The sequence below is a fragment of the Vicia villosa genome, unplaced genomic scaffold (genome assembly GCF_029867415.1).
Source record: "Vicia villosa cultivar HV-30 ecotype Madison, WI unplaced genomic scaffold, Vvil1.0 ctg.003604F_1_1, whole genome shotgun sequence".
In the NCBI taxonomy this organism is placed as follows: Eukaryota; Viridiplantae; Streptophyta; class Magnoliopsida; order Fabales; family Fabaceae; genus Vicia; species Vicia villosa.
The window spans coordinates 83,322-106,622 of record NW_026706252.1 but is presented as its reverse complement, the minus strand read 5'-3'; the positions used below and the strand labels follow the sequence as shown (position 1 = coordinate 106,622).

The window sequence follows — 23,301 nt, the reverse complement described above, 5'->3', positions numbered from 1 at the left end:
TCCTTGCGATCGTCCTCCATGGTCTTCATCTTGTCCTCGGCAGCCTTCTTAGCCGCCTCCGCCTTCTTCAGGGCCTCGGTCGAGCCCGAGCCACCATTGGCTAACATTTGGGCCATCCCCAAGACCCTCATCACGGCGGCGCTGTCGCACGCCAGCTGTTTCTGAAGGGACGGGGGGTCCATCTCACCGATCCGACGAGCTTCATCCGGAGAGGTAACCAGGGGGAACTTCTCAAAATAACCTCCATCCTTGTAGCAAGGAGGCAATACAAAGGCACGCTCGGGACCTAGGTTCGACGGCTCATGGCGTCCCCCCTCGGTAGGACGAGACCTCTTGGGAGACCTCTCGTCTAAGTTCACCCGAGGAGAGCCTGCCGAGGCCGAATTCTCTGCAGCACCGGTTCCCCGACTCTTCTTCTTCTGAACCCTCTTCGCGTCCAGAGCCATCTTCAGGACCGTGTCCTCCTTCTCCGGCATGGCATCTGCAAAGAAAAAAGAAAACAAATGAGTTAGCAAAAACACTAGACAGAAAAGGAAAAGCAGGGCGAATGGACACGACCTAACAACGCCCGAGTCTCCTCGGGAGTCCGGCAAGATAACAAAGCCTTAGTGTTAATAGGCCGCTGCTCCACAACCGGCACACCATTCTCGTCCAACACGGGATTCCCATTCTTCGTCACCCACTGAGACATAGTAAAGCTGTCTACGTATTTACAGAGGATCGAGTATGACTCTGTGTCCTGTTCGTCCAGATCCCCATCTTCCCAAACGTAATGTTTCGGGGGAGATGAGAAGTGACCTTTCCACCAGAAAAACGGGAATCTCGTACAGAATTCCCTTGCTACCTCTCCGTCCTCGCCCCTCACTATCTCCCCGTCGGCATCACGAACGACCACGAGATCCGACACCTCAGAATAAGCCGTTGGGCTGAGCGGACGGACGAAAAAGTACCGGTCCTTGAAGCCTTTCACAGAATCAGTGTACATCCCGAAGAGTTTCCGCTCGACATTTCTGAACGAGACCCAGCTATATCGCCCGTCTGCCGCCTGCCTTTGGACACGAAAACACCGGCCAAACAATGCGGTCGTGGCGCCAATACCCAAATAGTTACAGACAATCTCGAATGCTCGCATAAAAGCAAAAGCATTCGGATGCAATTGGGACGGCGTCAAACCTAGAAACGCCATCATCGATTTCTGAAAATCGGAGAAGGGCAATCGGAAGCCGAGCTCCTTGAACACATATTCGTACATGGCAAAGCCATCCCCGTTGAACCGAGAGCATATGCGCTCGTCCTGAGATGGGCAAATCACTTGGTAATTCGGCGCTTCACCCTCTCCCAAAACCTCAACTTCTTTGAAGGCCCCGTCTAAAGACTCGGTGTATCGGGAAGTGACCGTTAAGGCTTCGTCAGCTATCCAGTCGAGCGCAACCGTACATTCGTAACTGAACAAGGGCATTGGGGAAACCCCTCCCTCGGCGTCCGAACCCGGAGAATCAACATGGTCATTGTCGACCAGAGAGGGCGCGTTTCGATCCTCGATGATCTCAACATCGGAACTAGTGGTCGTCGAGTCGTCCGACTCGCTACTCCACGAATCAGATTCCGAGCTGGACTCCGAGCTGACGCTCGAATCAGATCCACCTGCACGCAGAAGGGAGAAAGTGAATTCGACAGTTCATCAAATCCACCCTTCCACCGCAATGCAAGCGAAAGGGTAGAGCAGGAGCGGCGGAGCCCCCGACTAAAGCCCCATCAAGGAAAGACGCCCGTCAGCCGAGGACTCACAAAATGACGTGACACAACGGTCTAACGCCGACATCGTCTGGTCCACCGACCCACGCTAGCCCCGGGCATCACCTAGATAACCCGAGGAGGAAGCAACGACCGCTCGTCGGACCCAGCCTACGTTGATGACGAAGACCGCGAAAATAGAGCACACAAACCCTAAGGAAAAGAATAAAGCAACGAAGAGGGAAACGAACTTACGTGAAGACATGATGACGATGACTGGATGAACTCTTCGGTAGACGAAGACTGTCGTAACGAACAGTATGATGAACAAGCTGGAAGAGTATCTTCCGAGGAACGCCTGTCTGAAGCCGAGCAAGTAAACAGTGAGAGGAAAACTACCAAATGAGAGAATTCGCCCCCTTTTATAGGGAAAGGGCTCGGAAGGAGAAGCGTCACCTCTCCTGACAAGCGCCGCCTTCTAGACCCTAGGCCATCATTACCTATGCCACGTCAGCGCGTGTCACCCACGCGCGACGTTTCGCCCCCTCCACAGGCTGTTCCTCCGGGCACATCTGGTTGACGAGGAGCCATCTCGCCAGGCATTTCCAAGGTCATGGGTCCGAGCATAAGCAAAGTCACAGCTTCTTGACCAGAAAGCTCCGACTTGGGGGGCTCCTGTTCTGGACTGGGCCAAGGTTAGGCCCAATATAGTTTCGGCCCAGTAAACCTCAGAGGCCCACACTCCTCCATGACCCTCTTCTGCACCTAGGATGCCCACCTTAGACATGCTCGGCTGCCCCGTATCCCCGGAGCATGTGGCACCCGGCATGATCGTGTGCTCCCCGCGAGCCAATGCTCGGCACTAACATTCCCACGAACACCTTCGTTGCCGAGGACCCTGCTCCGCGCAGGGCTCCTTCATATCCAACCCTCCGAACAGCACGGATCCCACGTGGCTCCTAAAAGACCGCGTCTCCCTTGAACTTCGGAGCGGTTAACCAGGACAGAGGGCATACACGCACCTCCGATATTTCCGCTCAGGAAACCTGGCAGTCTCCTAGTTGGGCTTGGGAATCCAACCCAATAGCGAGATCATGGCCCAGCGCTGGGGGCTATAAATATCCTCTTTGACTAGAGGGTCAGGTATTCACTTCTTTCTAACCTTTAGCTAGTACTTGCACTCCTTTGCTCGTCTTCTCACTTTGGCATCGGAGTACCTTGCAGGTACACCCCCCCTCCTACTTCCTAGAAGATCCAGTCCGAGCAGCCTACGACGATTCTTCTGATCAGGTACGATCAGTTACTAATCTGTTTAATATTAAATTTTGACCTAAAAATTATCATCATCCTAAAATTTTCACGTTTTTATTGATCAATTAACCACCGCCACCCAAAAATTCTTCATTAATTAAATAAAAAATCAATATCAATTCAAACAAAACCACCCCACTCTATTAATTCTCCACACTCTATTTATTTAATTTTTATTTGTTTTAAAATTGCTGTTTTTATTAAACAAACAAAACCACGTTTTGTTATAAATTAAATTTATTATTTCTTATTTTTTAGTTGATTGGAAACTGGCTAAATACATTATTAATTATTAAATAAAATAAATCCTAAAAGAACTAACCTCATTGTCTCCTATTTTTTAGTTGATGGAATCCGATAAAACACACTAATTATTATTAAATATATTAAATAAAATAAACTCTAAACAACTACTTCTTTTACTTACTCATTCAAATAACCATACATTCCTAATCTTAAACCCTAATTAATGTTAAATTTTGACCTAAAAGTTATAATATGTAATAAAGCTTTCTCCATGTCTCCTACATAACTCCATTCCCCACTTTTACGGTGAACATTTTTATTTAGTGACTAACAGATGTTATTATTCATTTATAATAATTTGTTATTCTAATCATTTATAAATAATAAAATTAAATACTTATATCTCTTGAATCTCTCTCCACGTTTAAATAATGGTATCTCCACGTTCCAAATATTTTTTACAAAATATTTTCACAAAAGACCTTATAAAAATTATTTATTTATATAATTAATAATATATTTAAGAGTTTAAAAATAGTGCACTGTCAGTGTAAATCAGTTTTACACATACAACCAATCAAAATGTTTTAATTTGCCATGTAATTACAATTTTTTAAAATTAAAAATGGGCTTTATTATGATGCATGTCTCTCATTGGTTGACAGTGTAAAAATACTTTACACTGTCGGTGCATTTCCTTTTTTCCCTATATATATATATATATATATATATATATATATATATATATATATATATATATATATATATATATATATATATATATATATATATATATATATATATATATATATATATATACACACACATAAGTGTCAATAATTAATTAGTGGAGATTTGATGTGACTTTATGGAAATATTTGAACCTAAGGTTTAGCAGCCATTTTAGATGGTTTGTTACTACAATTATTTAAATTAATGGTATTTACTAATTACTTACTAAATTAATGGTAATTGTTTTACATTTATAGGAACTAACTTTAAAAACTCACATCTATTAGCAATGAACGCCGACGCCGCTCTTCGCTTCCCCTTCTTCATCCGTTAACTGTTTCTGATGGAGACTGTTAGCAAGGGTTCCCAAATCGCTTCATCTTCGGTTTAAATTCCTGTTCTTAGGGGCTTTTGTTGAGGGGATTTTTAGGGGCTTTTGTTGTAGGTTCTCTTCGAGCAGCTTCTGGAGTTGGGGTTTACATCTGGCTTGTTTCTTTTCTTGGTATCTAGGGTTGTGGTGCTCTGGTTTTGTGGTCTTTAGTGCTGGTGGTTAGGATTTCAATCATGAACAGAGTCAATATTCAAAACGGTTCGGGTTGGGAGGAGGTACGGAGGAGAAATTTCAGGAATTGGGCACCTGTATGGGACTCCTTCCCATTTAGGTTTTATCTAAAAGAGGTTGATTTTAGAAGCCTCACTTCGATTTATGTCTCTGACTTTCCCGATACCATCAAAGCAAGAGATCTGTTTGATTTGTTTGGTTGCATTGGTCAAGTTGTCGAGGTCGCTGTTGCTCCCAGAAGAAATAATGCTGGAAAAAGATTCGGTTTCGCTAGATTCAAGGAAGTTGTAGACGCGAGGCGTTTGGCGATAGAGGTGGATAATGTTCAAATTTTGGGTAGGAAAATTCACGCTAACTTGCCGAGGTTTGAACGGAATCAAGGGAAGTTTCAAGGTAGGAATTCTGGCTTGGTCAATGCGGTGCCTCATTCTGCAACAGCAGCGAGAGATATGAGGTTACAGGTGGGACGAGACAATAATTCAGCTAGATGGAACCGCTCGTTTGTGGAAGTAGTCAACAACAAGAGCAAAGAGGAGGTTAGTACAGAGAAGAAGAGTGGGTTGGTTTTCAACTCTTCGGAGGAGGTTACAAAGCGTTTCCATAAGGCTTATGTGGGGAAAGTGTCGATTTTGGGCTCAGTTTATAGCCTTCAAACTAAGATGGAGATGGAAGGCTATTACAACATTACGATTTCTCCATTGGGTAGTTCTCTATGCTTGTTGGAAGAATCTGAAGAAGGAATTATTGATCAGCTTATTCGCGATAGAGAAACATGGTGGACGAACTATTTTGAAGATGTGAGAAGATGGGAGGCAGGTACTTGTGACAGCAATAGAATAGTTTGGTTAAAGATTTTTGGTGTTCCAGCAACAGCTTGGTGCCCTGAATTCTTTACTAGTCTGGCCAATCATTTGGGGAGGTTCATTTGTATTGATAAAAGAACAAGTGAATGGCTCTTTTTTGACGTTGCAAGGATGATGGTGGAAATCCCTCTGCTACAATCGGTACAGGATTTATTTTCGGTTGAGGTTGACGGTTCTATGCATCAACTTTTGATTCGGGAAGAGAGCGACAGACCCCTACAGGACTCAGGTAACTCTGAATCTATTCTCTCTAGCTCTGATTTCGACCACACCGAATCTGCCTCGCTAAGAGTTATGATAGACGATGAAGACACCATAGAGGAATTCTCTGCTTCTGTCGAGTCGGCAGGCTCTAAAGTAGGAATTTTGGATCTCGAAGATAGAGAACAACCAAGTGGGGGGAGCGTTATTCCGCAGGCCAAGGTTCAGGAAGCTGGTGTGGAATCTAGTGAATTTTTTTCCGGTTGTAATGTTGTATTGAAGGAGCGGTTTGTGTTGGAGGGGCAGGGGAAGTCAGTTGTTGTTGATGTTGGCTCTACAGATTCGGCTCTCTCTTTGGTTAAGGAAAATCCGTTGTTTTCGGAGGTCCGGGAGTCTGAGAAGGTGTTGGAAAACGTTTCGAAGGGGTTTAGTTTAGATGGGAACAGGTATGGTACAGCTTGTAAACTGCAGCAGAGAAGTATCTCCTTTGACAAGGCAATCATCTCGGTGAAATTTAAGAAAAAACGGCGTGCGAACAGGATTTTATACCGTAATTTGGCTGACTTCGGGGGATCTCTTCACAAAAAGGCTATAAGTTCCATCTCAATTTCTAGAGGGCAGAATTTGAATTTTGAAGGGGTAAAGATTGGGAAGAAAAAGGGACCCAATTCTGTTGGGAATGCGGTGGCTTTCAAAACATACAGTGATGGTATAATTGCTTTGTCTGAGCCGTGCAACAAGGAAGGAGGCAGCGATTCTTTTTCTTTGCATAGTCAATCTAATTCGTTGGAAATTAACATAAATAACAAAAGGTTATGGGGGAATTTGGATAGTGAAGCGGGCTCCAAGATGTGGTCGAATATGGAAGCTTTGGGGGTGGTTTTTGAGGGAGGTAAGAAGATTATGATTGAGAAATTAGAAGGTTTGGAGAAACAAGCTGTTTGAGAAATTGTAGTAAGAAGGAGAAATTAAAAGGTCCTTTATGTTTATAGGCTCCTTAAACATTAGAGGGGGGGAACGTCCTTAAAATAAAAAGGATTAGTTATTTGATCATGAAGAACAAGACGGACATTTTCTTAATTCAAGAAACCAAGATCTCAAATTTACAAGAGTTTGTAGCTTTGAGTTTTTGGTGTAACAAAGGCATCGGATTTTCATTCTCTAATTCAGTAAGAAGATCGGGGGGCTTATTAATTCTTTGGAAGGAGGAGAGTTTGGAGGTTATATCTAGCTTTAGAGGGGAAGGATTCCTAGGAGTTAAATTCATGAAGAACAACAATCTTTATTATCTTGTTAACATTTATTCATCTTGTGATTTGGTGAAGAAAAGATTGTTATGGAGCTCTTTGTTGGAGTTGAAAGAGAAGTTCAATGATGGAGATTGGATCATGGGCGGTGATTTCAATGCGGTAAAGGAAAGAGGAGAGAGGAAAGGTAGAAGTATGGCGAGTAATTATAACAATTCTCTTGAATTCTCGGCTTTCATTGAAGATAGTAGATTGGTTGACATTCCTTGCAAAGGAAAGAAATTCACTTGGTATAGCGGAGATGGGAAATCGATGAGTCGGATTGATAGGTTTCTTGTGGTGGACAAGGTTGTGAGAGATTGGGGCGTGGTGGGTCAATTTGTTGGCAATAGAGATGTATCCGACCATTGTCCTATATGGTTAGAAATTGATAATAACAATTGGGGTCCAAAACCATTCTTTTTCAACAATGATTGGTTTTCTTTTGATACTTTCTTTCCTTTTGTGGAGAGGGAATCGAAAGGGTTTAGGGTGGAAGATAGAGGGGACTTTGTTTTGAAAGAAAAGCTTCGCCTTCTTAAAGATAGACTAAGATGGTGGAACAAAGAGGTTTTTGGTAGAATGGACTTGGATGTGGAGGAAGGTGTCAGGGATATTAACATAGGCGATGATAGATTAGAGTTGGAAGCGGAGGATCTTAATATTGATATATTAAAGGAAAGGAAGGAAGCTACTAGTCGGTTTTGGACTAATTTGAGAATTAAAGAGAATATGTTAGCTCAAAAATCGAGAATTAAATGGCTTAAAGAAGGCGACTCCAATAGTGGTTTTTTTCATAAAGTTGTGAGAGAGAAGAGAAGACGCAACCACATTGGGCCGATCAATTCTCCTACGGGATATTTATCTTCGGTTATGGACATTAAAGAGGAAGTGGTTCATCATTTTTCTAGCAAATTCAAAGTTGTGGACGGTGTTTCTCCTAGTCTTGATGGGATCTTGTTTGATAAGATTAGCGTAGATGAAAAAGGGTGGTTAGAGAGATCTTTTCAAGAGGATGAGGTAAAGGAGGCTATAGATGGTTGCGGCGTTTCCAAAAGCCCGGGACCAGATGGTTTTTCATTTCTTTTTATAAAGAGATGTTGGTCTTTTTTGAAGGAAGATTTTATGAGATTCTAGGATCATTTCTATGTGGGGAGAGAATTGTCCAAGGCGGTTACATCTTCTTTTTTGGCGTTAGTTCTGAAGACTTCTAACCCTCTTTCCTTGGATGATTATAGACCGATTTGTTTGGTGGGTTGTATGTATAAGTTGATGGCTAAAATCTTGGCGGGAAGATTGAAGAAAGTTTTGAATTCTATAGTTTCTCATAGTCAAAGTGCCTTCGTCCCGGGAAGATGTTTGCTTGATGGAGTTCTCGTTGCAAATGAAGTTGTAGATTATGCTAAAAAGGAAGGTACCCCTTGTATTCTTTTTAAAGTTGATTTTGAAAAAGCTTATGATAAAGTATCATGGGATTTTCTTAGTCATTTGCTTGTTACTCTTGGTTTTGGGGAGAGATGGAGGAAGTGGATGGATTTATTGGTTTTTAATAGTAACATGTCGGTGTTGGTAAATGGTAGTCCAACTAAGGAATTTGAGGTGAAGAGGGGGTTACGTCAAGGAGACCCTTTATCGCCTTTTCTATTTGTGCTAGTTACGGAGGCTTTAACAAGGTTGGTTAGAAAATCCATCGACATAGGTGAGTTTGAGAACTTTGTCATAAAACGAAGGTGTAGTGTGGATATTCTTCAATTCGCGGATGACACTTTGTTGATTGGCGAAGGGTCGTGGAAGCATGTTAAGGCGGTAAAGATTGTGTTGAAAGCTTTTGAGCTAGTGTCGGGTCTCGACATTAATTTCCATAAAAGTAAATTAATTGGTATTAATGTGTCACCTCATTTTTTAGATGCCGCGGCTTTTTATCTTTCTTGCAAGATTGAAGATAGTTGTTTCTCTTTTTTGGGCATTCCTATCGGTTGTAATCCAAGGAAGATATCCACTTGGTCTCCTCTCTTGGATAAAATGAGAAAGCGGTTGGCGGGGTGGAAGAATCGGTATCTCAATCTAGGAGGTAGAATCACTCTCTTGAAATCTATTTTGCGTTCTCTTACAATTTTTACTATGTCTTTTTACAAGATGCCGTCGAAAGTTGTGAAAGAAGTTAACAAGATTCAAAGTAATTTCTTATGGGGAGGTACGGAGGATAAGAGATGCATTGATTGGGTTGGTTGGAAAGTAGTGACTTTACCGTACTTGAAAGGGGGGTTAGCGATCAAAAACATTTCCAATTTCAATCTTGCTCTTTTAAACAAATGGAGATGGAGAATTCTTCAAGGGGATGCCGCTTTATGGTTGGAAGTTCTAAAAGCCCGTTACGGCGACCTTTGTTTGTTGGTTACATGTGGAGGTGATACAACTAAAAAGAATTCTTTCTCTTTTTGGTGGAGCGATATTGTAAAGGTTAGTTCTTCTACCTTTTCTTTTAAAGACCCGTTGGTTTCTAATTGTAAATTTGTGGTAGGAAACGGTTATAATACTCCTTTTTGGGATGGTAGATGGTTAGATAGTTATATTTTGAAGGATTATTTTCCGGATCTTTATGCCGTTTCTTTGTTGAAAAAAGTATCGGTAGCGGCCATGGGAGGTGTTTATGACGGGGTTTGGCGGTGGGGAGATTTAGGCATTCCGGAGGTGGTTTCGGTGCCGGAGGGTTTGTTACCTTCCCTTACGGTTTTAAAGTCCCTTTTGGAGACTTTTAACGGCTTCAATAGTGTAAAAGATACCGTGGAATGGGATATTGATGTGGAAAAAGGTTTTTCGGTTTCTTCGTGCTATGGGTCGTATACCTTATTGCGTTTACCGTATGGTCCTCCGAATAAGTTTGACGAAGTGTTGGAATGGATTTGAAAAATGTCGATTCCGTTTAAGATCAAAGTCTTCGGGTGGAGACTTTTTGTTAATAGGTTACCTACTAAAGATCAATTATTATGTAGAGGTATTATTTTATCTTCTTCTTCTCCTAATTCTAATTGTGTTATTTGCGATTTGCATAAGGAGGAGAGAGATCACTTGTTTGTTGGGTGTAATGTGATTAAGATTGTTTGGAAAGAAATTGCTTTGTGGGTGGATTTTCCGGTTTGTCCGGGAGGAAACGTGGATGGGTGTATTCCGTCTTTTATGGAATGGTACACTTGGAGCCTTGTTAAAAGGATTAAAAAAGGCAAATTGGGGGTGTTATGGTTGGCAACCTCTTGGATTATTTGGTTGACTAGAAATGGATTTTGTTTTAGAAATGAGGTGTGGAATATAAATAACATAGTTTGGAACATTAAGATTTTGGTGTGGAGATGGAGCTTTTTTGGCAATATTGCTCTTCCAAATGTTAGTTTTTATGTTTTTTCAAAAGACTCGTTGTCTTTTATGACGTAGACATACTTGGATTGTAATATCGTGTTGTCGGTCAAGGACCGTTGCTTGTGTATCAAGGTTGGAGAACCCTTAGTTCTCTTTTTAATTAATGAAATTCTTGCTTAAAAAAAAACTTTAAAAACTCACTATTATATATAGACACGGAAAATACTTTCAAAGTATCATTTCCATATCGGCTACATACACATCTTACGAATTCAACTTGCTGTTTAAACAGAAAACCAGGTAATTTATTCATTTTATATTCTTTATGATTTAATTATTGTTATATTTTTATTTTAACTAATTTAAACCTTTTGTAGGTAACATAATTTACATTCAAATGTCCGCTTCCACCAATAACTCAAGAGCAGCTACATCAAAATTAGGTGCCAGGAAATATATCATAAGGAAAAATAAACTCTCAAAAGCATATGTTAATCACCATAGTATTTTTTTACATGATTCACCCATTGTATCGATACAAGGTAAATGTTACAATTAATGCACTTAATTAATTAATTGCCTGTAATTTAATTGATAAATAATTTTTTTAATAACTAAATTATTATATGGGACCTAAATAATTTTTGTATGCAGACACTACTAGAAATACTAGAATTTCCTGCGGATTTTAGCTATAATTCCGCAGGAAACACTTTACCTGCGGATTTTCCTGCGGTTTTTGTCCCCAGCTAAAACCTTCGTGGGTAATATTTTCGCAGGAAGTTCCGCAGGAAGTTCCGCAGTTAATTCCGCAGGTAAATCCGCAGGAAATTTCTGCAGGTAAATCCGCAGGAAGTTTCCACAGGTAAATCCGCAGGTAAATTATTTAAAAAATTAAAAAAAAAATAATTTATACAGTCTCTAGATATGTATTGCTTCTACTAAATACTAAACAATATGTATAATCACCAAAGTTATGCAATAGTGGTTTTCTCCAAAAGACAAATCATGTGCCAGAAATTAACATGTAGGCAAAGACAAACTTCTATTAGAGACAACGGGCTTCCATCAACTGTTGCCATGGCTACCTCAATGCAAGCTTCTGTCAGATCAACACATCTCCATAATCCTGAGGTCTGATGTCCAGTTGTACCTATGCATGCTTCTAGAGACAAAGTAAGCTGGGATGCTGAGACAGTCCACTTCTTCTGGGTAGCATCAATTGGTTGACCTTCCCAAAGACAGAAGCAAGCAGGATCCTTCTCAAGGTTCAGCATTCTTAGTTTCAATGAAGCTGAATCTAAAAATACAAGGCTTTCAATATGATGCCTTGCTCCTGTAAAGGAGTTATGGACTGTATCGTCCATGTCAGTTCGAGAAATATCCAATTTGGTCTTGTCAAAAGGAACTGTAAGATCCAGTCCTTTGAGAGTAAAAATAAAAGATTTCACTGAGAAGTCTGGTAAAATGTCACCAGAACTGACAACAATACCACCAGCTAGAAAAGAGGATATCCTCAGGCATGATTCTTCTTGGAGATGAATCTGGAAGAAGAAGAAAAAACTTCAAATAATATTACTGTCAAAAATATATAAAAATGGTGCACTGTAAGTCCGTAACAGATCATTTATTGTAAAAACCTGCACATACCATAAGTGGCTGACAGTGAATAACAGTTTGAGAAGCAAAGGATGGTGGAAGTGGGAAAGGTATGATCTGGAGAGCGTGGAAGCATATTAGAGGGCTACCTCCGGTCAATTATCATTGTTGTTCTCCAAGAGGATATATCGGAGGGCAAAAGCTTTTAGCTGTCAAAAGAAAGGATAGAAAAAAATAATTAACAAATAATACATCTGGTAAAAAATACATAATAGTTGCTTAAGTGCGTTAATAACTTAATACCAAATTCTGGCACATCAAAAGCATCTCCGGAAACAACTTGCATTGATGGTTGCACTAAAGTACATGGAGGGGAAGAAAAGGTGTCCCTGTATTCCAATAAACACAATTTAGTTTCATTGAAGTGCTGGAATAAGAAGATTGTGTAATTTCCATTATCAAGAGTCACCAAAATTATTTAATCATGCAAGGTTATTGCCACTCCTTAAGAAATTAAGCAATTCACGTTCTTTTCTTTTCCCCCTTTTCAATTGCATCAGTTTCTCCCATTCCAGAATATCTAACCAAAAAAGCAGTGGTTCATAACCTATTACCAATATATTCAGATGAGTTGCTCCTGGTTTCCATTTAAACCTATGAGCACAAATACATTGACACAAACTTGGCTCCTGGTTTTCATATTGAGATTTGTAAAAGAACTAATTAGCAGAATGATTTCTTTTACAAAAGTCTATTTTATATCCTATATAAAAGGCAGCAAAGGAACATGGATACAAACTTAACTACACATAGCAATGTTGTAACAGGGTGTTAGTAAATGTAACTAACTAACCGCTTTACTAACTAGCAGAAGTTATGAATCATCCTACGATTCCCGTTGGCATTCACTAAATCCTTATCATCCTTTTCCGCTCAATATTTGTCACAGATCCAATTACCTCACCCTATAATCAACAAATTTGTCTTTGCCTACAGGGTGTTAGTAAATGTAACTAACTGATCGCTTGACTAACTAGCAGAAGTTAGGAATCATCTATCAAAATTTCTTATTCTAATTTTATCTAAAAATCAGAATCCTTTGATTCTGCTTCGCATTCCTTAATTTTAAACATAGCACTACACTACCCTGCTCAACAAGGGACAGAAGACTTGGGATCAGATTCTTATCCTCTGAAAGTTGTATAAGGTATCTTCCAACATTTGTGAGCATATGACTTCCAAGCATTGCTAAGTTAAGAAGATTTAAGCTAATTTGCTGCTCTCGTGGACTGCCTTTGACAAGAGCAGAAGCTAGATCCTTGAATGAGAGTTTCTCTATAACAGATTGAATGCTGGAAAGATTAAAGCGAACTAAGCGTACTAAACATGATCCTGCAGTAAGCCTCATGCTTTCTTGTTTCCCTGCCGCTCTATAGATATAGCAGAGATTATTAATAACATCTTGACTGGTGAAACGTCCCACCCAGACCCCTCCTTGGCTGCAAATATTCTCAACTGTTCTCAATGCATACAACTGAGTTATATCATCCTTACCTTTTCTCAATATCACTGTCACAAGGGAAATTAATGAATTTGGAACCTGCAGCCAGAAGAAAATAAGATAACTCTAGAAAAATATGAATTTTGAATGTTCACAAAGAAAATAAAAATAGGTGGAATCGTCTGAGGCAGGAGTAGTCACAGATTAGGTGTCCAACCGGTGAATAACATTTTCTATAAATTTCATAAACTAATAGTAACAGATAAGCGTATAGTCTCAACTGGCGCTTTCGACGTATCTAACAGAAGTATTCTCTGTCTCTCTGTTTGTATTTCAGCCTGGAAGTAACAGTTTTAAATATCCAATTGGACTAAACTTCCAAAGAAATAAAACATACAAATTCAGTAGTCTCACTATTACACATAAAATGCATCTCAAACTTAAGTTGATTAAAGACAGTTTTAAGGTTTATCGGGACAGCTTATGCATATGTGCATAAACTGTTTTTAGCTTACTTTCAAAAACTATTAAGGATAACTTCCGAAAAACAGCTTACAACTTAAATGAAAACAATTTGGCTTTATTTTATATTCTATTATAAAACTAGCTTATGCACAAACATTTACCAGTATATGATAAAGGATTATTCTAAGCGTTTAATTGAGATGTTTATCCAAACAGGCTTAAGGGAATCTACATCTACTTATCCAACAGAGATGAATTAAAACAAAAGATCTAAACTAAGAAAAAGAAACTCACCATACTTTTTATTGATTTTCATTGAAACTACAGCCTTATAAACAAGATTCATACTTTTTAATATCAAACAACCATTAGAAAAAGGATGCATACCGAACGGAAGTGGGGGCATCGGCAACTGCGTCACGGTAGCTTGGATTGGTAATAGCGTTGTGAGGCTGGCCGGTGCTGTTGCGGTTGAGTGGTGGCTCTCGGTCGGTGGTGGGCGTTGACAACGATGTGGTTGTTGTTGTCCGCGTCGGTTGCGTAGCGGCGGAACGAGCTTTCGGTTTGCTTCGCTTTTCAGAATTGCCGTCTTCCTTTTTTCGGATTCTTGAACAAAAACGTACCTAAAGTAGTTATATACATAGTTAAACAAAAACGTTAAAATAGATAGAATTTTCTAACACAAAATCGATAATAGACACGATAAGAGTTATATAACAATGTACCTAAAGTAGTTTGATACATTATCTTCAGAGAAAGTGCTATCAGCTGGAAATGTCAAGTAAATTTGCTGTGATGCACTAATATTTTGACAGTCCGCCTTTCCCATGAATTTTGCCGCATCTTCGGCCAAAACCACCGCATGCTGCCCACGAGGCCTATAAAGTAAGAAAAACTCAACCAATTTATTACTTAAAGAACACACCATTGAAAATTCTATTTCAAATTCTATACCGGTCAATTAGCCGAATGCTGTTTCTCAACAGAATCAGCAGCCTCGTCAAATTGCAGCCTGACTTACCATGTCGCTGGCTCTCAGCTAGGTAACCTTCTTCCTGTAAGGCCTTTTTGTACTTATCATAGTATGCCATTGGAAGTGAAGCAATTTAAATAACACCTCCTCTTTGTTTCAAAAGTTCAACGATTTCCGACTCTAGTTTCGCCAGTGATCCAAGCGAAATCACTTGTCTGTCATTGTTAGCAGCAATGCTGTTTCCGTACAGCTCAGAAACAGCTTGTCCATTATGATAGAACCTACAACTATTTCCATGTCTACAATATCAAAACAATTATCAGCTTTACTTCTGCCAACCAGGCAGTGAATTCAAAACAAAAGAAAAACAGAACCAAGTATTAAGCAAGGATTTTAGTCATTAAGTGAATGATATAATTGAAAGCGAAAGCGAAAGCAAATAATTTTTTGATGAAAGGTTTTTCCTGGCAGTAGCTAAAAGATAACAGAGGAATGGATCATAAATGTTGGCCAGAAATTATCTTGGTCCAAAACTACATTCTCAGAAACGGGAGTGATTACACTTGAAAGTAATAGAATAACCCATCACATATGAAAGTCAGGGTTAATATTTGCATCAATTTATGGTAGCTGAAAGTGCCTGATAAAAGGATCGTGCCGAAGAGAGAAATTATTAACCATTGAATTAAATCTAACCAATATAGGTACTATTGAAGAGTTCAGTTCTCACCCGCAGAATTCCACCTAATCAATTGTTCCGTCTGCAGTTTTCACTTAATGACTATGCAATATTGTTAAATTGCGGTGCTACGGAGTTATTGCTTAGCAGAATTTAAACAAAATGCCATTGTTTCTGCTATACACTATTTTGAACAAAATATTATGAAATTGCAACTATAGCAGTTCCATAGCACGGTTGCGTAGCAGAATTAAAACAAACTACAATTAACACGGATTGAAAGGTATAGTTCTAACCTGCATAATTCTACTTAATCTATTGCTCCATCTGCATTTGACGATTATGCTGAGAGTAACAGATTTCAAGAACTAGTGAATACTTCTATACAGTTCCTCGTTGAACCGAGAATTGTACAAGTCGTCATTTGCAGGCTTTGTGAATGTGGATTTGGGAAATAATAAGAAACTTTCTCTCAGGAATTTGGTAAGTCCATAACACACTCCTTCGGTGGCAACTTTGTACAATCCATAAAGCTGAAGCTGATTGTTTCATTGCCCTGGTTCATAAACAAGCAAGTAAATATATTATTAGTATTACTATCATATTAAAATATTGGTGGGAAGACAGACAACGTACCAAAATTCTCGAGAAGAATCCTCACTTCCAATTCTGTAGTAGTATTTGGTATCATGCTGAAATGTAGAAATAACTGAATCAAGTGAATAAATGTATTCAATTCAATACATCAAAAAATGAGAACTATAAATAAGTGCGATTATTTGAAAATGCAAGTTGCAAGACGGCAATAACGACAACATCATAACCAATTCACAAGCTACAATTTGAACATAAATCATCAACAACACAACATCATAACATAAGAAAATCAAAACTGAAGCAAAAAGAAGAGAGAATCTGGTTGAGACATTTCATCGAACATCTTGTGAATCAAACTCAAACTGTAGCAGAACCCTTAATTGAGTCGAAACAGTAAAAATGCAAAAATTTCAAAACGCAACCAATTTTGAACATAATACGTAAATCAAATTCTAAACTGAAACAAAACTCGATTTGAAATCGAAACAAACCTGTAGCGAAAGCTCTGCTCGAAGCCAAACTCTGCACTGCGTCGAAACCTCCAAACTCTGCACTGCGTTGAAACCTCCAAACTCGAACCAAAACAGAATTGAGTAGCAACTCCGATTCTGAACAGAAAAACTTCGCGAACACCAAACATAACTGTGAAGCTCTTTATCTGAAAAGATAGATGAAGACTTTGAGCGTATTGTTGTTATCACGTGTGAGGAAGATGAGAGGAAAAAAAATAGCTTTTAGAAAATAAGCGCTCCGTTGGAGCTTTTGGAAAAAGCGCTTTTGTTTGTTTCTCTTCCACTGTCGCTGACTTTCCTTCCTTTCCTTAATTTTATTTTATTTTTTGTTTTAATTTTAATTTAAATTAAGAGACTACATTTTAAAAATATTGTCTTAGTGGTAGAATCTTTGGTTCAATACAGGTAGATTATGGGTTTGATTCCACTATTTCATTTTTAACATATTTAATTTTTCAATTTATTTATAGCTTTTTTATTATTATTTTTCAAATTTGTTTAATTATCAACAGATTTTATTTTTCTATTTTTTATAGTTATTTTTAATTTTATGTTTCAAAATTTTCTATAACACAAAATGTATACTTGATAAATGAGATTAAATTTAAATTTTAGAAATAATTTTAAATTTATTTAAAAAAATTGTAGATGAATTTTCAAATGAGAAGCTTTGTATATTGAAAATATTTTAATTTATTTAAAAAAATTGCAAATGAATTTTCAAATGAGAAGCTTTTTAAGCAAAATTCTATTGATGAAAAACATAATTAACCTGTCAGCAAGCAGTTCTACAAAAATATTTAAAAGTTTAAATAATTGATGGAAAATTCACTGAAAAATTTATAGAAAAATCTAACGGACACTCGTTAAAATATATGATAATTTCTTATTACAAACTTATCACAATTTAAGGTATTGTCATAGTGGTAGATTATTTGATCCAATATAAGGTAGATAGTATGTTCGATTCCTATTAGAAATTTTATCAAATTTTTGTCTTCAGTTTTTCTAAACCTTCTTTAATTTATTTTTCAAAATTTTCATATCATTTATTAAAATACAAATTTAAAAACTACATTTTATTAAATTTAGAACATTATTATTATTTTTAGAAAATATTTAAATTTATTAAATTTTTTTGGCCAAAAAGCAATTTATATTAAGAGAAAAATATTTTACATTATTTTATTCATACAAAAAAAAAATATAACATAATACAAAATAAAATCTGCAGCAAAATCCGCAGAAATGTTTCCTGCGGAATTTCCTGCAGACTATATAATGTAGTTTGGTTTTTTGTAAAAGCAATTTCCGCAGCAAAATCCGCAGAAATGTTTCCTGCGGAATTACCTGCGGATTTGGTAAAGTAGTTTGAGTTTTTACTCGAAATATATATTTCGCAGCAAAATCCGCAGGTATTCCTGCGGAATTTTCTGCAAAATTCTTATTCGCAGCAGAATTTATTTTATTTAACAAAGTGGCAGGAGAATCCGCAGGTATACCTGCGGAATAATTTCCGCAGGTAATCCCTGTATTTCTAGTAGTGAGATCAACTTAATGATCAGTCTATAATGCCACAGACAATTAGCGCCTCTCAACAAAGTCATTTCAAACTCAATCAAATAGGTAATTTAATTAAATATTTAATGTCCTATTAGTTATTGTTGTTCATGGTTTGATTTTTAAAATAATATAATAATTACTAATGTTATGGAGGTTCATCGACTAATTTAGATGATGATTTTATTAATCATGCCATGGCACCGTTATTGTTTGCTAAACGTTAATTTCAACAGTTTTTGGTTGATGGTTATAACATGATAGAGTCTTTCAGATTAAAATGGGTTCAAAACCATCAAAAAGAATTGAGGGCCGACATGTATAAAGGTCTCGCAGAGGAAATTCTTAGAAGAGAGACTCATCCTTCAACCACAGGAAGATGAATTGTGTTATCGTCAAGTTTTGTGGGAGGCACTCGGTACATGCTTCAAAACTACCAAGATGCTATGGCTATTTGTGCATGGACTGGATATCCTGATTTATTTATTACTTTTACATGCAATCAAAAATGGCCAGAATTAGTTACATTTTTGTCTAAATACAATCTAAAATCAAAAGACAGACCTGATTTAGTTTGCAGAATATTCAAGATTAAACTTGATCATTTGACAAAGGATATAAAGAAAGGACAATTATTCGGAAAAGTCAAAGCATGTATTTATCTAATTATATTTTAACGTTGAATTATATGCAATTAATTGTTAAATTTATTAATTATCTATTTTATTTTATCTTCATGTCCAGTACTATATACAATTGAACTTAAAAAACGTGGATTACCACATGCTCATATTTTGGTATTTCTACATCATGAATTTCAATGAGTAAATCCCAATGATATCGATAAAATATTATCAGCTGAGAATCCTGATAAAGAAGCTGATATAGGACTATTTAAAATAGTCTCTTCACTTATGATTCATGGTCCATGCGGTGCTCAAAATAAAAAATTTCCTTGCATGCAAAATGGAAAGTGCACAAAGTATTTTCCAAAGAGGTTTCTCGATAACACCACTATTGATGCAAGTGGATATCTGATATATAAAAGGAGAGATAATAGTAATTTCATTAAAAAGGGTGACTCTTTTGCAGATAACAGGTTTGTCGTACCATATAATAGACATCTACTACTAAAATACAATGCTCATATAAATGTTGAATGGTGCAATCAGTATCAATGTATTAAGTATCTTTTTAGGTATGTCAACAAAGGGCATGATCGTGTTACCGCTAGCTTCTATAATAGTGCCAATGGAACCAACGATTCAAAAATTTCTGATGAAATTAAAATGTATTATGACTGTAGATATTTGTCATCGTGTGAAGCAGCTTGGAGAATATTTAGTTTTGATATTAACTATAGAGAACCTTCTGTTCAGAGACTACCTTTTCATTTAGAAAATCAACAATATATTGTTTACGACGATGTTGCTCCAATTAACCAGGTTATCAATAAGCCAAATATAGAAAATACAAATTTTTTGGCATAGATGGAAGCAAATAAAAAATACGAGGAAGGATGAAATCTTACATACAATCAATTTCCTTTGAAATTTGTTTGGAGAGATTCTGAAAAACAATGGTCTCCCCGTAAAAAAGGTTTCACAATTGGTAGAGTTCATTTTTCACCACCTGGATCGGGTGAGAGATATTATTTGAGAACTTTGCTTAATTATGTCAAAGGTCCTTGAAGTTACCAGGAAATCAAGAGAGTAAACAACGTGTTATATGATACATTTAAAGACACATGTTTTGCTATGGGTTTACTACATGATGATAAAGAATACATAGATGCCATTATAGAGTCCAGTAATTGGGGTACAGGTACTTTTTTGCGAAAATTATTTGTAACCCTTTTAATTTCAAAACAACTATCCAGACCAGAAGATGTTTGGCACAAAACATGGCAGTATTTAGGTGATGACATCTTGCATAGGCAAAGACTCATTCTTCAATTTCCAGGTAATTGTATATAGAATATATACTCTAATTTTTTACATGTAAGACTAAATAGAATATATACTCTAATTTTTTACATGTAAGACTAAATTGGTTTATATACACTTTTTTATCTAATCAGCTAAATTTATATATTTTCTATGTTGCTAAACTTATTTAATTATTATGGTAGATTTGGAATTATCAGATGATGACATAAAAAGTTTAGTATTACAAGATCTCGAATCTTTTTTACAGAGCAATAATAGGAGTTTAAGTGATTTTCCCACAATGCCTCAAATAGATGCATCTCTTACATCTGAAAGCCAAAATAGACTCATTTATGATGAGTTGAATTATGATACACAACTTTTGGCTATAGAACATACTTAATTGATGTCAACTATGACTGTTGAACAGAGAACAGTATATGACAAAATTATGGCACAACTTGAAGAAAATAAACCAGGAATTTTTTTCCTATATGGGTATGGTGTACTGGTAAAACTTACATTTGGAGGGCTATGTCAGCAGCATTAAGATCTAAAGGAGATATTGTGTTAACAGTGGCATCGAGTGGAATTGTTGCTTTGCTTATTCCTGGAGGAAGAACAACCCATTCAAGATTCTCTATACCGCTAGACATTGATGAGTATTCCACTTGTTGTATTGATCAAAATACCCCTTTACCGTAATTGATAGCAAAAACAAAACTCATTATATGGGATGAAGCACCAGTGCTCCATAAATATTGTTTTGAAGTTGTTGATAGAACATTCAGAGTTGTTCTTCGATTTTGTAATAATGGAAATTTAAATATACCTTTTGGGGGAAAGGTTGTTGTTTTTGGAGGAGACTTCAGAAAAATTCTACCAGTTATTCCTAAAGCAACAAGACAAGATATGGTTCATGCTATCATTAACTCCTCATATCTTTGGAATTATTGTGAAGTCCTGACATTGCATACAAATATGAGGCTACGTATTGGGAGCCCTGATGTTGATGTTAGACAAAGGAAATTGTTTTCAGATTGGGTGTTAGGGATTGGTGATGGAACAATTTGAGAACAAGGTGATGACTATATCACACTTGAAATTCCAGATGATTTACTCATTAAAAGTTCAACTGATTCTATTTAATCTATTGTTCAGAGCATTTATCCGTCATTTTTGGATAACATGAATGATCCAACTTTTTTTCAAGACAAAGCTATACTTTCCCCAAAAAATGATATTGTTGATAACATTAATGACTACATGTTATCATTGATTCCCACTGAATTACAAACATATCTAAGTTTTGACACTCCATACCCGGCGACTCCAAATATAGATGTGCCTAATGATGTACACACACCTGAATTGTTAAACAATATTAGTGCATTTGGCCTTTCAAATCACGAGTTGAAACTCAAGGTTGGAGTACCTGTAATGTTATTGAGAAATATAAATCAATCTTCTGGATTATGCAATGGAACTCGACTAATCATCAAAAAAATGGGAAAATATGTGCTTGAAAGAAGGATTCTATCGGGAAGAAATATTGGTAATAAAGTGTATATACCTAGGTTCTCATTGATACCTTCTGATCCAAGAATTCCTTTTAAATTTCAACGGAGACAATTCCCTTTGGTCATTTCATTTGCAATGACTATTAATAAAAGTCAAGGACAATCTTTGAAGCATGTTGGAGTTTATCTTCCACAGTCTGTTTTCTCACATGGACAATTATATGTTGCCATTTCAAGAGTTACTTCAAGGATCGGTTTGAAATTATTGATAGCTACGGATGAGGGTCAAGATACAAACAACACATTAAATGTCGTTTACAAAGAAGTATTTCAAAATTTAAAATAATTGTTACTGATCTATTTCATCAAACTTTCACTATTAATATTAAATTTATAATATCATTTACCCTAAACTCAAACATCTGTCAATTATTATTTTTATTCTATTTTTATATTTGTTTTGCTCTCTTTTATTATTATTATTAAATTTTAGATAATATATCTATTTAATTTATAAATTACTTTTACCCAGATTTTACATTTATTACTAATTAAATATAACTTCCCCGTGCATCGCACGGGTAGACGTCTAGTTCATCTATTAAAACATATTAGTTTTGTGTGGTTTAAACTCTCTTTGGTAAAATTCTAAAGTTAGTGAGATTTCGGTAGAATTTTTCTTCATTACCGGTAAGCCGTTACATCGCGTAAATTTTAGTATTAATTTATTTTAACTACTATTTTATTATCGTTATAATGATGAAATATTTTTATTTATTAAAAATATTATTAAGGTCATACTCTCGACAAATTTTAAAACCTATCAAATATAAACAAGGGTATAGTCTAATTAACATTTAAATTGAATAAATATTTAAGGTTTTAAAATAAGATTTTATAAGTGATAATTAGTTAATTATATATTGTTATTTCTTAACAACCCAACGCTCAGAGGAAATTAGGCTCTTTTTATGATTTAAAAGTGATGCCTGAGGAAATTTTTGTAACGCCTTCAATAACAAAAGGTGGGGAAAGATTTCGTACACGTTGGAACGGTTAGCTTAAAATAGTTTAATGTATATGTGTAGTGGTGTCCCAAGCCATACTAGAGATAAATAAGTAAGGAGAGTCTATTCTCAGATAATAATTTTCACGAATCATTAAACAAGGTTACGCCGGCCTTAATTATTTATCATAGGAATAATCTACGACAATTTGCGGTTGTATTGTACTTGCGTTATTTGATTAATTGTCTAAATATTTATACATTTATACTTGAATGATTATGATTGTTAGACTAAGAAAATGATTTATTACTCCTTGAAGGAGAGAAACACAACCTTGTTAGATATTATGTGTTAGATTCGCAATAACAGAAGAGAAGTTGGATACATTGAGTAGTTGTATTTGGTTGAATTCTGGCTAGGGAAAGACTTGGTCGACTATATCCTTTAAAGTTTGCCTCTCTTTCTTAGGAATTCAACCATATACTATTCATTGTAAGAGCTGAACTTAATAGGTAGATGTAAGATTGTGAGATGAATTAATAATAGTGACATTTTGAGGTTTCTAATGGTAATTGGCACTCAACCTAAGTGCTTAACATATGTAAGATTTGAAATGATGGATTCTTGAAGATTAAATTATTACTTGGGGTTAGAGTTGCCATAATCAGATT

At 36.7% G+C, this 23,301-nt stretch overlaps 2 protein-coding genes and 1 pseudogene across 2 annotated transcripts; 2 read left to right on the top strand and 1 right to left on the bottom strand.

Moving 5' to 3' along the window:
- The first annotated feature begins 6,701 nt into the window (after positions 1 to 6,701).
- LOC131641267 (uncharacterized) lies at positions 6,702 to 8,072 on the top strand. Its single transcript, XM_058911570.1, has one exon. The coding sequence runs from the start codon at positions 6,702 to 6,704 to the stop codon at positions 8,070 to 8,072; it is 1,371 nt and encodes a 456-aa protein (XP_058767553.1).
- A 2,805-nt stretch (positions 8,073 to 10,877) lies between these two features.
- LOC131641265 (zinc finger CCCH domain-containing protein 53-like) lies at positions 10,878 to 16,874 on the bottom strand. Its single transcript, XM_058911568.1, has 9 exons — positions 16,595 to 16,874; positions 16,143 to 16,198; positions 14,809 to 16,062; positions 14,580 to 14,732; positions 14,242 to 14,477; positions 13,443 to 13,488; positions 12,192 to 12,277; positions 11,940 to 12,097; positions 10,878 to 11,833 (listed from the first exon to the last, which is right to left on the bottom strand). Exons 3-8 carry the CDS (start codon positions 14,943 to 14,945, stop codon positions 12,051 to 12,053), a joined length of 705 nt encoding a protein of 234 aa, XP_058767551.1. The 5' UTR covers positions 14,946 to 16,062; positions 16,143 to 16,198; positions 16,595 to 16,874; the 3' UTR covers positions 10,878 to 11,833; positions 11,940 to 12,050.
- A 1,498-nt stretch (positions 16,875 to 18,372) lies between these two features.
- Positions 18,373 to 21,969, top strand: LOC131641266 (uncharacterized; annotated as a pseudogene).
- Positions 21,970 to 23,301: the final 1,332 nt, after the last annotated feature.